General features: G+C 53.8%; 1 protein-coding gene across 5 annotated transcripts in view; it reads right to left on the bottom strand.

Annotated features, from left to right (window-relative positions):
- GRIP2 (glutamate receptor interacting protein 2) overlaps window positions 1-16513 on the bottom strand; it is a 106082-nt gene that overhangs the window by 17419 nt on the left and 72150 nt on the right. For 4 of the 5 annotated variants that reach the window (XR_002515733.2, XR_002515734.2, XM_021922667.2 and 1 more), the window contains 13 exons: window positions 15958-16103; window positions 14709-14856; window positions 14429-14598; window positions 12108-12233; window positions 11416-11565; window positions 8651-8837; window positions 8025-8170; window positions 7135-7215; window positions 5788-5854; window positions 5540-5685; window positions 3711-3855; window positions 1441-1580; window positions 681-860 (listed from right to left, as the gene is read on the bottom strand). Coding sequence is in view for 3 of the 5 variants with exons in the window: in XM_021922667.2 (XP_021778359.1) it covers window positions 681-860; window positions 1441-1580; window positions 3711-3855; window positions 5540-5685; window positions 5788-5854; window positions 7135-7215; window positions 8025-8170; window positions 8651-8837; window positions 11416-11565; window positions 12108-12233; window positions 14429-14598; window positions 14709-14856; window positions 15958-16103 (1832 nt within the window). In the remaining 2 variants the exon portion in view is untranslated. The remainder of the gene's footprint in view (window positions 1-680; window positions 861-1440; window positions 1581-3710; window positions 3856-5539; window positions 5686-5787; window positions 5855-7134; window positions 7216-8024; window positions 8171-8650; window positions 8838-11415; window positions 11566-12107; window positions 12234-14428; window positions 14599-14708; window positions 14857-15957; window positions 16104-16513) is intronic. The other variant, XM_021922669.2, reaches the window with a different exon arrangement.

The following is a 16513-nucleotide window of genomic DNA, read 5'->3' as shown; positions in this document are numbered from 1 at the left end:
CTGACAGAGAGCTGGAGATGGGGAAGCTGAGGCCCAGGGAGGGCAGGTGTCCACAGGCAAGAATGGGCTGGCAGCTACCTACAGCCCGTAGAGGCATCACCCCCCTCACCCCCTCAGTCCTCTGAGTTGGACCATGGGGAGTTCCAGTGGCTCTGGGTCATTGAGGCCAGCTGGTCACCCACCAGACTCAGATGCCTCCCTGAGGCCATCTCCGGGTCTCAACATGCATTGGCTGGGGAGGGAGCCCCAGAGGTGTCTGCCCCACGTTGGGTCTTGTAGGCTGGGGTGGGAGGGGGCTTTTGGCCTCCATATTTTCAACTGGATGGAATGAACATTGTTGAGCACCCACTGTGTGCCAGACACTGGGCTAGGAAGGAAGGAAACAGTAGAAGAAAGACCAACTTTGTCCATAACTTCACAATGGGGAAAGCTAAGCAGCCAGCATGGGACCCATGGTTCTAAATCAAGAGATATGGCTGCAGCCCATGCTCCCAGGAGCAAGGGGCCCTGAGAGCAGCTTATGGAGCCAAATCAGGTCTTCCTTCAGGAAGGGCCCCTAAAGGATGCCAGGAGAGGAGAACAGGAGGGAGGAACAGGCAAACGAATAATCCTGCACAGGCCCAGCAGCTGGGGTGGCCTAGAGAGAGCGTGTCACTTGTCCAAGAGCCCCAAGGTGTTACCTGGGCCCCCAAAGCCACCCTCTGTGGCCGAGCTGTCCCAAGACTCCACAGCACTGTCCACACTGGGCACAGCCGGTGAGAAGCGGGCTGTTGGCAGTCCTCCTTTCAGGGCCTCTGCTGGGTCCTCATCAGCATCGCTGGTCTCACTGAGGCTGCCCGACTTGCGGGGTAGGAGGGGGCCTGGGAGGAGAGGGAGGTGTCACTTCTGACTTCAGAGACACTCACAGTGAGCCTCAGTATCTGCATTTCAGCCTGGTCTGGAAACTCACAGGCAGCAAGCCCTTCTGAGCTGACATATGGCTGTGGCACACTAATAAGCAAACCTGTTTCACAGATGGGAAAACTGAGACTCGGGGAAGCTGAGCAGCACGCCGGAGATCACGCAGTGAGCACCAGTGGAGCCTGGATTAGCTCAGGCCCCTTCCACTGCCTATGGTGGCCTTTCTACCACGGCATGGGGACATATTCAGGGGCAACTGAGGAATGCATGAGTTATGGCCATGAAGCATACACACGTGAGCACCTTAAGAGGCAGGAAGTAATGAAGAACAGGGCTCGGACCCAGATTCTGCCCCACGCCAGCTGTGTGGCCTTGGGCTCATCACTCCCCTCTCTGAGTCTTATCTCCTTTGCCGTCGCAGGCCCGCCTCCACAGGGCTGCAGTGAGGACTCTGTGAGGGTGTGCAGGCAAAGCCTGGCACAGAGGGATTGCCCTTCCTAAACCTGCTGGGTGGCTCCCAGGGCATGAAGCGAATCTCACGGTCTAGTTGCTTCTTGATCTTCAGTGTGACGGTCTCTCCAGCCACCTGCAGGAGGTGGATGGCTTCGCTCAGCGGCCGGCCCTTGAGGCTAACGCTGTTGATGGCCAGAATGCGGTCCCCCACGTGGATGGCACCAGTCCTGAGGAGTGGATGCAGGGCGGAGAAAGGGAGTTAGAGACTCAGGGCCTCAGAGTGGTGGTCTGCCCTCAGGGAACCCAGGAGAGTCACAAGGCAGAAGTCTGGCTGACCCCAGTTAAACCCAGCTGCCAAAAACAAAACAAAAGCCACAAGTATGATCTTGGATCACATTAATAGAGATATAAAATCTAGAACCTGGGAGGGGATTCCCACCTGACTGTAAAATTAGGTTCTGTAACCAGTGTCCAGCACAGGTTTTGAGAATGGTTTGAATCCCACATACTAGCTGCCAAATACTTGCTATGTGATCTTGGGCCAGTTTCTTAAACCCCCAAGCTTCAGTTTCTTCATCTGTAAAATGGGGGTGGTAATACTAATTTTATTATCAAATCATAGCTGAGGAGTGAATGAATGGAATGGATTCCTACTTCCCTCCAGCAGACACCCTTGGTAGCCATTGCCCCTTCCTGGGCCTCAGTTTTCCCACCTGGAGAATGGGCATAATCACCAGCACCCAGCAGACCTCACAGTAGGGCATGAAGTGCTGGCGAGGCCAGGCAGCAGCACTGCTGTGGCCCAGTGGTTTTCTACCTGGACACCCATTACAATGACCTGAGGAGCTTTTTGAAAATGTAGATGCCTGGGCCCCACATCTGACCAATTAAATAGTACCTGTGGGGGTGGGGCAGGAAGGTGATTCTGAGGAGCAGCCAGCGCTGAGCAGGGAAGAAGCTGTAGCAGGCGCTCAGAGTGACCTGAGCCAGGTAGAGGAAAAGGAGGCAGAGGACTAGGTTGGGGATCTTGAACCCCTGGGGCTATAGATGTCACCCCAGACGGGAGTTCCTGGAGAGTCATGCTTGGGCATTGCCCTGCACTTCCCCGGGGACGAGGGCAGTGAGTGAGGCAGGGAATGGTGGGTTCAGGGAGGGGACCAGAGCTGTGGTGTCCAGTATGGGAGCCACCAGCCACAGGTGGCTGCTGAGCCCCTCAAATATGACTGCCCTAATTGAGATGTGCTGAAAGCAGAAGATTCACACCAGACATGGAAGATGTAATATTAAAAAGAATATAAAACATGTTCTTAATGGTTTTTATGTTGATTACATGTTGAACTAAACATATATTTAAGATGAATTTCATTTCTTTTTGCTTTGCAAATGTGGCTACTAGAAAGTGTCTGATTAAATTTGTGGTTCAAATTATATTGCAGTTGGACAGCACTGAGCTACATCAACCCGGCGAAGGCAGGAGGGTTGTCTGTACAGCCCCAGCATCCAGGACAGAGGGGCCAGGCACACAGTAGGTGCCAGCACATGCTGGAATTGATGAAGACATTGGGGTCAGAAGGTCCCACACCGACCTCTACAGTCTGCCAGGTGTCCAGCAGGGGGTGCTCCAGGAGCAGGGTCCAAGCCCCAGAATCCTTCCCATCCTCTCCCCACCCAGCGAGCCACTGCCCCTCCTGCGCGGTGCCCTCCTTTGGGATGCCTCCTGCCCCTGCAGCCCCCACCAGGCTCTCCTTTTACAGCCCGCTCGTCGCTGTGCTGGGAGCTCATCGCTTCCTTGCCTGCTGGATTCATCCTTGCCCAGCTAGGGGGAGAAGGCTCGATCTCACCCACACTGGGGGTCGGGTTCCATCTCTGACCTCCACCTCACCCTGGGACAGGGCTCCATTCTTACAGCTCCCTCAGCTGCCACAGTTTCAGAGTCTAGGGGCAGCAGAGACAGTCCCCCAATGCCTCAGGAAAGCCCTAGGCAGTGCTGGGACCAGGGTACTGGGGCACTGCCCCATCCTATTCCACACACAGCAGGCGCTCCAACTAGCCTTGCAGGGCTGACCTTCCAGACACAGGTAGGGAGGGAGCAGGAAGATGTACACACCTTGGCCCAGTGCTTACCTGGGGCCAGGAGGTCTGCTGGGGTGTGGGCCTCTGCCCTGGCAGGCAGGGGCTGACACTCATTTTACAAATGCAGACATGAGTCTCAGAGAGGGCAAGTGACTGGCCCGATGTCACCCACAGTGTCAATGTTGGAACAGAGGTCAGAATCTTGCTTGGCTTTGCCACAGCCCCAGCTCTTGCTTCCTGTGTTCCCTGAGCCCACCATGTGTCCCCACAGAGCCCCAGCTCACCTCTCAGCCAGGCCACGCTTGGTGAGGCCTGAGATGACAATGGGGTCAAAAGGTTCCTCCGTGCCCGAAATGGTGATGCCCAGGGGGCCCCCATAGCGCTTCAGCTCCACTGTGTAGCTGACAGCACCCGTGGTCTCCAGCTCGTCTGTAAGCACAGGGACCCATGAGGAGGAGGCCCCCGAGGGGCAGGACCAGGAGCTGGGGGTACCCCCAGCTCCCTAAAGCCTTGGCCTCACTCACTCATACTTAGTTATTCATCCATTCACCCAGTCACTCATGCTCTGATCTCATGTAGCACAACCTGGGGACCCTGAGGCCATCTTCTGCCCAAATACCAGTAAGGAAAAGAAACATCGGCCGGGCGCGGTGGCTCAAGCCTGTAATCCCAGCACTTTGGGAGGCCGAGATGGGCGGATCACGAGGTCAGGAGATCGAAACCATGCTGGCTAACACGGTGAAACCCCGTCTCTACTAAAAAAATACAAAAAATTAGCCGGACGAGGTGGCGGGCACCTGTAGTCCCAGCTACTCGGGAGGCTGAGGCAGGAGAATGCGTGAACCCGGGAGGTGGAGCTTGCAGTGAGAGCTGAGATCGTGCACTGCACTCCCAGCCTAGGCAACAGGCTAACTCCGTCTCAAAAAAAAAAGAAACATCACACGTCACCTACAATAATGACAACATTGATGCCAAGAAACAATGGTCTCTTTTCCTCCAGCAGCCAGCAGGGGCGAAGGAACCCCGATCATCTTTTTTTTTTTTGAGATGGAGTCTCGCTCTGCCGCCCAGGCTGGAGTACGAATGGCCAGATCTCGAATTCACTACAACTCTACTGTTCTATACCTCCTTCTAAGCAACCCACTCACCAACTAGATTTTATTGTTTTAGTAAGAAAACCAAGATATAATCTACGATCTGACCTCCGCTCGGCCTCCCACTGAGACCAAACTCCCTCTTCTTTTTTTTTTTTTTGAGACAGTGCGCTCTGCTGCCCAGGCTGGAGTGCAGTGGCATGATCTCAGTTTACTGCTGTACCTCTGCTTCCAGGGTTCCAGTGATCCTCCCACCTCAGCCTCCCAAGTATCTGGGAGTACAGGCATGCATCACCCAGCTAATTTTTGTATTTTTTGTAGAGATGGGGTTTTGCCATGTTGCCCAGGCTGGTCTCAAACTCCTGGGCTTAAGTGATCCACCCACCTTGGCCTCCCAAAGCGAGGGGTGTACAGGTATGAGTCATTGCACCTGGCCCAACTTTTCTTTACAAAAAGAAAAGAAATCTACCTCCTACAGTAACCTTCTTTCACAGAGTCAGAGTTGGTGACTTGAAGACTGCCCCTTTGAATCAGGGATTCGCTTTCCAGTTGGCACAGTCCTCACCAGTCCCTTTTGCCTCTCCAATTCATACAGCTTTTCTCACTCATTTGTATCACTATCTGGCTTCAGTGGGGCCTGAGTCTGTAGTCCTTGCTTATCCACTCATAGCCTGCCACTCAAAAGGGCAGCCTTGCTCTTCCCTTGCCCTACCTACTCATCTGTCCACCAGCTGCACCCAGTAGGTCTCCTCTGCCAGGCTTGATGCTAGACATGGAGGCTACAGGAGTGTCTCAAACTCCTGTCCATCTCACAGAGGCTCTGGAGGGCCCCAGACGCCGGGGACAGTGAGAAGTCTGTGGTGTTGCCCCCTCCTTCATTAGTTCAAAATTCCAGCCAGCCTTCAGCAGCACCCACCACCCTCCCTTCCACGACCAGAGGGAGCCCTGAATTGCAAGCTGAGAGCCCACTGGTCAAAGGGTGGGCCTCTGGAAGTAGGAGGGCAGTGTGAGGGCCATACCAGAGTTGTCCTCGTCCTTCCGGATCTTCAGCTTCACCAGGTCCTCGCACTGCCGCAGGATTTGCACGGCGTCCTCCATGGGACAGTTGTCCAGGCGGATGTTGTCGATGGCCAGCAGCTTGTCGCCTGGCTCCAGGGTGCCCGTCCTGCATGAGTAGCGGGGAGAGGGGATGGAAGGAGCTTGGTGCATGCAGGTGCTATACTCACCGCTGTTGGCTACTTCCCCTCCTGTGCCCCAGGGCCCCTACCTGTGTGCCACACTGCCTTTCTTGATGTCGGAGATGATCAGGGGCTCCCCTCGCTTCCTGCTAGCCGCTGGAGGAAAAGAGACCGTGAATCTGACCTTGGTGGCCTCAGCCTGGGGTGGGGTGGCGAGGCCCAGGGGTCTGAGTGTGGACTCGGAGTCACTGGTCCTACTCACATTCTGATCCCACTGCTTCCTGGCTGGGTGACTGTGAGCAAATCAGCTCACTTCCCTGTGCCTCAGTTTCCCCCTGTAAAATGGGGGTGGCACTGCAGACCTCATGGGGATGTGGTGAGAGTAAATCAGATAACGCAGGCACAAGATCTAGCATGGCCCTTCCAATGCCAGCTCTTCTTTCCTCCTGCTCCGCCCATCCCCCAGCAAACTGCGAGCTCTTTGTGGAGAGGGGCTGTCCGCTTGGTGCCTGTTCCCAGCACCGGGCTCAGGGTCAGCACCCAGGCTCTATTGTGTGCTTGGGGAGGGGACACAGAAGTGAACAAAACAGACAGCAGTCTCTCCCTGCCCTCCTGGAGCTGGCACTCCAGTGGTGGTCACAATCAACAACATTTAAACGTTGATGAAGTGAGCTGCGGAGAAACCTGAGAAACGGGCCTGTGTCGAGGGCAGTAAATGTTCAGTCAGGTGGTCGGGGAAGGCCTTGTCAAGTGACATTTGAGCAAAGACCTGAAGGAGGTAGGGAAGAGGCCAGAGGAACAGTCTCAGATGCAAAGGCCGAGAGGCAGGAAGGGGCAGTTATGGCAGGGAGCAGCCAGGCCGGCTGCGGCTGGAGGGCTTGAGTTGGGGAGAGTCAGGAGATGAGGTCAGAGGTCATGGGGTCCAGAGCACAGAGGGCCTCACTGGGGCCCGAGGCCTTCAGCTTTTACTCAGAATAAGTTGGGAGCCACGGAAGGGCTTTCCCATGCTCACCCATTCTACGTTTTTCTTCTGCACTCCTCATTTTCATTCCTTTGACAAACATGAATTAAGCACCTACTGTGTTCCAGGCCTTTGCTGGGCTCTGGGAACACAGAAGTAGGCAGAAAACCAAACCCAGCCTGCATATTTGTCACCTTCCAAAGTTCTCTCACCATGGGCCCCCCACAAGCCCCCCGAGAGACCCACGAGGCCAGGGGACTCCCATGGTGCAGAACGGGAAGCTGAGGCTTTGGGAAGCTGGGGTCTTGCTGAGAACACGCAGCTGGGTCCCACGGAAGCCAGCCTCCCCACACCCCCAAGCCTTTTCCTTGGGCCCTGCAGGGTGTCACGCCATGGAAATGCTGGTCCAAGCTTGGAGAGCTCTTTCTCCCCAGCAGGTGAGCTGGCTCCCGGGCAGGCGGCGGGGCAGACTCACAGCTGATGACGATACCCAGCTCCACGCCGTGCTTCTTGGGCAGCTTCACATGGAACGTGCCACTGCTTGGGATGACGGACTCTGGGGTGGATGGACATAGACCGGCGTGAGGACCAGAGGAGGAGCCTCACGAACCCCAGCCCCATGCCCATTCTGGCTGTGCTAGGAGGGACCCCAAAAGTCACAGTCCTAATCCCATCCTCCTGCTTCCTCCCAACAGAGGAGGAAACTGAGGCACAGTGAGCTGACAGATTTGCTCAAAACAACTGACTCGCTCTAGTCAGACCCACCAGAGTCGGGGCTGGAACCAGGCCTCATGCCTGTCAGCTGGTGTGGTGGGCGGGAAGGGAGCTCCCCACAGCCTAACAACCCGTTGTGAATCTAGCATATATTTCCTGAGCACCTACTATGTGCCAGGCCGTGGCTGGGTATTTTCACGTTTTCATTTCTCTTGGGCGTATGTCTCACCTAACCTGAGTACCACCCCTATAGTGAAAAGATTCTATCCACTATTTACAGATGGGCAGACAGAGTGGAGGGACTCTTCTGTCCAAAGCCACACAGTGTCGAGATCACAGAAGCAGAATTCTGACCCAAACTGTTGTTCGAGGTTCTTTGCCTAACCCATGCTGAGAAGGAACTTGGAGTATTTTCAGCTCTCCATCCCCATCCCCACTCGGTCCTGCCCCTCTGCAAAAGTTGCCTTGTGTGGAAACTTCTCCCTCCCACGCCAAGGCCTCCCTTCCCACCATAAGCTGCAAAGCCCCTGGGAGAAGGGCACTGAGCACAGAGGGGGATAGGGTGGAGCGTTTGCACCCGCAAGGCAGGATAAAGAGAGGAGGGGTGCAGGGCCCTGAAATATGAGGAGGAAGCTCGAGCCACTCACTCACCCGCCACATCGAACTCCACCTCTAGCACGACCTTGTGGGCCAGTGCGGCATCCCGAAGGAGCTGGTTGGCTTCCTCCATAGTCCCATCCTCGGTGGCGATGCCATTGATGGACAGGACACGGTCCCCTATCTGCAGCAGCCCACACCTGAACCCAGGGGGCCCAGCAGAGAGAAGAGGCTCCGTGACAGGTACACTGGGAGAGAATGTCATGCAGGGCAGGACTGAACCTGGGCCCCACCTCCTGGCCTGGGGTGACTCTCAGCTCTGCCCTGGCCCACCTGTGTATCCTCAGGAATCTGGCTAAGGGCTGGACCTTGCTGGACCTCAGTTTCTCTGTTTGTCCAATGGGAATGATGCCATGAGCCTTACAAGACGTATATATAGGGGACTCTGCCTTCAGGCAGACAGGGGTTCAAGCCTTGAGATTCCATGGGTAAGCTGCGTAATCCTGGGCAAGTGAGTTAGCTTCTCTGAACCTCAGTTTTCTCATCTGTAAAATAGGGCTGGTGCTGGGGCTGATGCAACGGTTAAGTGATGTGCTTGTGAAGCTAGGACTTGGTGCTGTGACTCAGTTTCTCTCAGTTGGAGAGTGGCAGGCTCAGTAGGGAGGGGGCAGGAGGCTCACCTCTCAGCCGGGCTGTCAGGCTCGATGAAGCACACGAGGGGTGGGGAGGACAGGGTCTCCGTGGCGAAGATGCCGCCCTGGAGCTGGAGGCCAAAGCCGCTGAGGGGGTCTCCGCAGAGCACGACCTCCGTGGTCTCCGTGTGCACAATCTGCCCGCCCGGCCCCACTGTGCTGGAGGCCAGCGACACTGTAGGACAGGTGGGCCCAGCATTCAGGTGAGTCGCCCCACCGAGGTCTTCCTGCCAGGGCCTGCCCATCCCAGGGCCCGAGGCACTGGAGCCAGAGCGCAAGGAAGTGGGAGCCCTGACTCAATCTGGGACCAGGCTAGATCACAGCCCACTCTGAGCCTTGGCTTCCTCATCTGAACAATGGGATCGTGATTCCCACCTCGTGGGGTGCGGCAAGGACTAGGGAAGATAGTGGCTGGGACTGACTGTCATGCTGTAAAACAGGTTCTAGGAGTAGTGTCATTTTATTATATTATTGTGCTGTGATCTACTGTAGTATCTATTATATTATGTCACTCTGCTTTTTGGTAAGAGCTTTATTGAGATATAATTTACATACCACAGTAGTCACCTATTTAATGTGTACAATTCAATGGTTTTTAGTGTATTCACGGTTATGCAAACATCATCACAACGCATTTGAGAGCATTTCATCAACTCCAAAAGAAACCCTGTTCCCTTCAGCCATCCCCGAAGATCTTCCTATGTCCCCTAGCCCTAGGCAACCACGAATCTACTTTTATCTCTGGATTTGCCTGTTCTGGGCACTTTATATAAACAGAATCATGCACCACGTGGCCTTTGTGACTGGTTGCTTTCACTTGGCATAATGTTTTCAAGTTCATCCATGCTTTGCAGGTATCAGAATTGCATTCCTTTTTGTGGCTGAATAATATTCCATTGTATGGATATACCACATTTTGTTTATCCATTCATCCATTGGTGGATACTGCATTCCTTCCAGCATTTGGCTACAGGGAATAATGCTACTATGAACATTCATGTATAAATTTTTAGATGGAGATGACACGTGTTTCATTTCTTTTGGGCATATACCTAGGAGTGGAATTGCTGGGTGACATGGCAACTCTATCTTTAACTATTTGATGCATAACGTTATTTAATAAATATTGTTTTACCTTCCATATGTGAAATATATTTGCATCATTAATATGAATCTTGGAAGTAATTTATTATTAAACAAAATTTATTTAGTATTTTATTTTATTACTAATTATATTATTGTCATATATTATTAAATTATACTGTATGTTATAAATTACAAAATGTGTAATATGTTATGTTTTTAGGTATACTGTGTTTTTATATGTATTTATTTATTTATTTTAAAACAAGGTCTCACTCTGTTGCCCAGGGTGGCTCACCAGCAGCATCATCTTGGCTCACTGCAACCTCCACCTCCCAGGTTCAAGTGATTTTCCCACTTCCAGAGTAGCTGGGATTACAGGCGTGCACCACCATACCTGGCTAATTTGTTGTATTTTTGGTAGAGATGGAGTTTTGCCATGTTGGTCAGGCTTGTCTCGAACTCCTGGCCTCAAGTGATCTGCCCACCTCGGCCTCCCAAAGTGTGGGGATTACAGGCGTGAGCCACCATGCCTGGCCTATTTTTTCCTTTTCACTACTATATCCCCAGTGATAAAAATGGTACGTAAGAGGTCAAATTTTTTGGTTGAATTACTTAATAAATTATTATCAATAGTAATAATGATAGTACTTTCTTAGTTACACATCCTAGGAAGGAGACAGGTAGAAGAGTCACAAGAGCCTCCAGTCTCCACATCCCCTGCCTACGAGCAGCACTTCTGCATCTTTTCACCTACATATTCCTCACTTTCGTGGCCAGGAAAGATGGTTAGTAGAGGTATATTTTATCTCTGATCTGATTCTGAAATCTCTTTCCCATTTCCCCTTGGCTGCCAGGAAGTATAGAACCATATTTAGCTTTTTTCAGACACCAGGTGACCTGTACTCATCTCTTCTTTCATCTGGTTCTATCTCAAAGGGCCAAGTTTGATCTTCTGTCCTTCCTGGAGGCCTCTACAGCTCATATGGCAAGAGGCTGAGAACCCTCTGTGCATCAACAAAGGAAAGATTCTTCCCAAGAAGGGTTTTGAAATTTTAAGCATTATTGTGTTTTGCCACTTCCACATGGCTCCTGCCTTATCATTCACTACTATTTGTCTTCTATTGATTTACTTTTCTTAATATGTAAATATCTTCATTTCAAAAGGGAAATTTTGAATAATAAATAAGCAGAGAAGTAAGACTGGAAATTATTACATTCTGGACAGCTAGTCTCAGGCCATGTCTTTCTCTTAGGGAAAATTAACAAATGGCAGCAAGGTGGTAAGGATATAGTAATGCAGCACTGAGACTTTATCCATGAATGAATCAGGACTGAATGGCAAAAAATGTGAAATCTTCACGCAAATCTGAAAAGACTTCCTTTCCTCAAGGACTTTATCACCAAGTCCTAGGAATTTTTCATAATAAAAATACAAGAATAAGAGTGTACAAAGTAACTGGCACCCCTCAGTGGTCCTCTTGTGCAGTGCACAACCTGCCCAGCCATCCATGACAGCCTGGTGTTCCAGTCATGTTATTTGACATTCCCACACATACACCTGGAGCTCTGCCCAAAATACCTCCCCTCGCCCCGACATACACCCTTTGGCAAGCCTCACTCTCAGACATACAGGCAGCCCAAGGAGGAGGGAAGAGACCACGGCTTACACGAGCTCTTGTGTTCCCTTCTTCGCTGCCTTCTCCGCCCCATTGTAGTTCGAGGACTCATGGGCTGGGATCCACGGGGAAGGGTGCTGGGATTGTTGCAGGAAAAGGCGTGGTTCAAGGTCGGCGAGGAAAAGGGAGTTGAAGACAAGGCTGGGGAGATGAGAGCACAGCCCCGTGAACCCCAGCCGAGGCTCTCCACCCCGCCACACAGTGGGTGCTGGGAAGCCACCCAACCACAGGGAGAGATGGGGATGCCTTCCCCCTTCACATCAGTTACTCATGGTGTGACCTCAGGCAAGTCTCTTTCCTCTCTGGGCCTCAAAGACTGTAGGGTTTCCATAGACCCTGTGAAACTCAGCTACTAGGGACAAGGGCCAATCTCGCCACTGGAATGCTAGATGACAATGGGGCAGGTCACCTAATCTCTTCTTTTTTTTTTTTTAGTTGAGGTCTTACTCTGTCACCCAGGCTGAAGTGCAGTGGTGTGATCTTGACTCACTGCAGCCTCAACCTCCCAGGCTGAAGCGATCCTCCGGCCTCAGCCTCTTGAGTGGCTGGGACAACAGGCGTGCATCAACACACCTAGCTCCCTAATCTCTGAGTCTGAGTTTCCTTCCCTTAGACAACAGGCATCACCCCTCCCTAGGAAAGGCTACAAGACTGGCCGAGCTACAGCAGGGCAGGCACATTACATCGACTTTGGTCCTGGCCAGCAGGTGTGGCCCAGGTGGGCATCCTGCAGTGGCCGGGCCGGGGGCTGTGGCAGGAGGGCACGCAGGGGTCCCAGCGGTGCAGCTGCTCACTCCTCTGCACTTTCACTGTAGCCAGCGGAGAAAGAGGAAAGAGAGGTGCAGGTGTTAGTGGCTGAGGGCACTATGAAGCCAGGAAAGCAGGAACCAGAAGATCCTCGCGCTTCCCCTGAGCCAGGCAAGGCACTTAGTAATCTGCTCATGTGTCCCAGACGCCTATGATGTGCTGGGCACTGTGTTCAGAGTGCAGCTGCTGCCACGTGGCAGCCTGAGAGGCAGGGACAGGAGAGGGAAAGGAGGCCAGGCCGAGGCCCACTGCTGGGAGGTTGTGGAGCAGAGATTTGAACACAGGCATCTGCCCTGGAGCCAGAGAGGTTTACAGCTATGAGTGCTGCCCATGAAGTTTCTCCAAGAAAGAACTGGTGACGAGTGCAGCTGGCAGACAGTGTCCAGCTGCAGCACTCTGGGGATATGCAGTGGCTCTGCAGCCCAGACAGCCTCGGCCAGTGGCTGAGCGTCAGGGGCACTAGGGCCTGGCTATTTCTGCCCCACGCTGGACTCTCCAGGACAGCCTTTGCTCCAGGGCTCCCTGCTGGGTTGGCCAAGGCTGAAGTGCACCACGGGCTGAGGCTGCTCCCCGTTCCCAGGCTGCAACCCTTCCCAGCCTTATCCACAGTGAATTCTTTGCACTTCTGCTCCAAGTTCCCAGGGAACATCCCCGCCCCGACCCCCTAGGAGACCCTGCTTCCTCCACCTGATCCTCCAAACTGACCACCATACAACACCTCTTCCCAGACTGCCCCAGGCCAGCTCTCCTCTTGCACTGATGGACAGGTGAGGACTCAACAGTCTCAGCCAATTGATTCTGTCTCCTTGAGCCACATCTCCACAGACCCCTCCCCAGGGCTTGGCCCACTCTGGAGTCAGTTGCCTAGGTCAAATCCCAGCTCTGTCACTGACCAACTGTGGGACCTGGAGGAGTCACTTGGCCTGTCTGTGCTTCAGTGTTATACCTGTAAAATGGGACAAAGAGAGTGGCCACCTCCTAGGGTAATGGGGAGGATTAGAATGAGTTAATAATATAACGTGCTTGGAGCAGTGCCTGGCATTTAGTAGAAGCTCAGTTAGTGAGAGTCAAGGGGTTGTAAGCAGATGCGTAGCTTTGCAATGCTACCTCAGCTTTCCCTGTAAAGTGGGAGGACAGATGTGTCACGAGGAAGGAACGAGGCATGCAGGCCGCAGCACCAAACCTGGCACACAGCAGATGCTCAATAAACGGTACGAGAATGAATGACACTGTTCCAAGCCCTAATGTCGCCCTGATCAGCCCCTGGACTGTGGTTCAGTGCGGCTTCTTCAGAAGCTGGCAGAGACCATGGAGGTGGACTCTCCCCAAGGACTGTCCTCCCAATCAGATGTGGGGGATTCCGTTCTCTTCCAGAAGATGGGGTTTGCAAAGGGTGGGGTGGACAGACTCCTTCCTCACCCTCCAGCTCTGCCCTTAGGGCTAGGATTTATAGGCCTGGGCGGTGCCCTGTCCTTTATCTCCTTCAGCCTCCCCCATGTCTGTGCATTAGCGGTCCTCCCTCCTTTTTATGGCTGAGGTAACTGGGACCCAGAGAGGGAAAGGCAGTTGTCCAGCTGCTGGGAGCAAAGATGGGACTTGCACTCAAGGCCCAAGGTTTGGTCTGCTGGAGGTGCTTTCCTGCTCTGAGCTGAAAGCTGCCCCTCTGTGGCCACCCTCCACCCTGCCCCTGGCCGCAGCTGTGCCCTCTGGACCCTCAGACCAGCCACTTCCTCTGCTCTTGGAAATGCCCAGCACCCAGCTCCCTGCTCATAGCTGGGAGACCCTGACAGTTCACAGGAGAAACTCCAGGCCCTCTCTACCTTCCCAGCTGCCTCCTCTGGACCTGCTGAGGGTCCTTGAGAAGAGCCCAGGATCTAAGCTCTGAGTAGCAGAGATCACAGGACTGTTCCCTCCCTCATTCTAGCCCTTATACTCCTATTAATGCAACCTGTGATGAAACCAGCTTTGGGAGCATCTATGCCAGCAGGCTCAATTCAAACCTTTAAGTTGTTTCTCTGCCCCACCTTCCTACCCTCAGTGGCTGCTCTTGATAGTTTTGAGCTTCCCTGTGCAAATGAAGATTTGTCCTAGTACATTTTAGCCCGCTCCTCCCAGCCTGCCCAGGGCTCTGGTCCCGGGCCTCTCAGGCCTCATGACTGCCCAGGTTTGGGCCCTGAGATCTGCTGAGGGGACCCACCTGCCTCTGAGGGCCTCAGTGGCCGCTGACTCTGGGGCACAGGCAGGATCTCCAGCCGCACCTTCTCCGACACGCTGGCCAGGAGCTTGGTGGCCTCGAGCAGCGAGCAGTGTTCCGTGCTGGTGCCATCGATGGACAGGATGTGGTCTCCAGGGTGCAGGGCTCCGCTCCTGGTCGGGCAGGGGAGCAAAGGTGGAGGCTGATCCAGGCCAGACAAAGTTCTGGGCCGCCGCTCCCCTGTACACACCTCCATGGTGGCAGCACCCAAGGTGTGCCTTACCTGTCCACCACGCTGGCTGGCTTGATGCGGTCAATGGTGATGACCGACTTGTTCCGGAGGGAGGTGGTGGTGAGCGAGATCCCCAGGGCAGACCCTGGTGTCTTGACTATTTCCACTATCAAGGGTCCTGAAGCATTAGCCACCGTGTCTGGCATGACGGAGAAAAAAAGTCTGAAACGCAAATATCAAGCACTTTCCTCCCCAGCCTCACTCTACTATCTTGATTTAACCCTTGTGCCTGGAAGAAACTGTTAAACCCATTTGATTAACATAATTTTTTAATTCTTTTTTTCTTTGTTCTTTTATCTTCTACCAAGTGTTATATTAATTTGACAGACAAGATAGCAGTGGAGGAGGGGTAGGAGCTCAGGTCTGAGGGGCTGTGATCCCAGGGCTTTGTTGGGTGATATGAATTTGCCTGAGTTTATTAAGAGCCTGCGGTATACCAGCACTAAACTGTAATGTTCACTACAATCCATCCCCATCTCAGAAAATGGCACCTCCATTAACACACCCAGTGGCTGGAAATTGAAACTTTGGCCGCACCCTTAGCTCCTGCCCTTGCCCCCACCTCCCATGTCCAAATCTCAGCAGATCAGGCCAGCTGGACCATCATCATATTCCTGAATCCCACGTCTTCTCCCTCCTTAGCCACCAGCCTGGTTCAGTCCGTTAGCTCTCGCTTGGACAGCTGCTGCCGCTTCCTATGGCCTCCCAGCTTCCACCTCACCCCGCTCTGCCCTCACCTCCTTTCACTCACCTGTGCCAACCACGGCAGCCTCCTCACTGTGACCAACCATTCTGGCCATGCTCCTGCCTCAGGGCCTTTGCACTTACTGTTCCGCCCTCCCGGAATGCTGTTCCTGGACATTCCCTGCCTCACCCATTCCCTCACTCCCCCACTTAGAGACCATCCCCCAGCCTGTCCCATCTCTCTCCCCTGCCTCTTCTCTTTTTTCCGCAGCACTTATTGCCAACTGACATACACCATATCTTCTCTGTTCTGGATACTGTCCTCTCCCCACCAGAATGCCAGCTCCGTGAGAACAGAGACCTCAATTCCGTTGTTCTAGACTGCATCCCCAGCGCATCAACCGATGCCTAGCACATACTATTTATTGCCCAGAGAGGCTGTGACTGTCCCAAGGTCATGCAGCCTTTGCAGTGGTAAAGATCCATGGCCACTGCTGCCTCCCCCCATCCCAGGCCTCCTTCTGCCTCAACCCATACACTCAGGCCCCCAACTCACCAGGGGTGGCCACATCATACTCCACCTGAAAGAGTGCCTCATGGCTGCACTGCCGCAGGGTGGCCAGGGCGGTGGCATGGCTGGCCCCGTGCAGCGGGATTCCATCGACGCTGAGCAGCCTGTCGCCCACCTTCAGGGAGCCCTCCCTGCAGGGAAGGGCCGGTCACCAGCCTGGCCCGGCAGCAGCACTGGGCACAGCCTGTCTGGGAGGGCGCTGGGAAGGGGGGCGTGGAGGATGAAGGAAGCAGAGAGTGGGTGGAGGAGGAAGGAGAGGAGGGGACGGGTGAAGGGGCGCATGAGTGAGTGAAGGAATGAGCCACCCCAGGGGTGGGGAGCTGCATAAAGCAAGGGGGGATGAAGACAGGATGGGACGCCTCTGCCGCCTGCCACTCCTCTGGGTGTGTAGTAATTCACAGACTCAGTGCAGAACCCTGAAATGTCTGAGCTGGGGGTGCCCTTCAAGTGCTGCCCCCAACTCTTGCCTCAGGGGCAAATGAGAGCACCAGGGCCCAGAGAGGGTGTGAGCTGTGCCCATGCCACACAGCATTGGGGGCTA

This window comes from Papio anubis, chromosome 2 (assembly GCF_008728515.1).
Source record: "Papio anubis isolate 15944 chromosome 2, Panubis1.0, whole genome shotgun sequence".
Taxonomy (NCBI): domain Eukaryota; kingdom Metazoa; phylum Chordata; class Mammalia; order Primates; family Cercopithecidae; genus Papio; species Papio anubis.
Note: the sequence above shows the minus strand (reverse complement) of the source record. Positions and strands in the feature narration are given on the sequence as shown.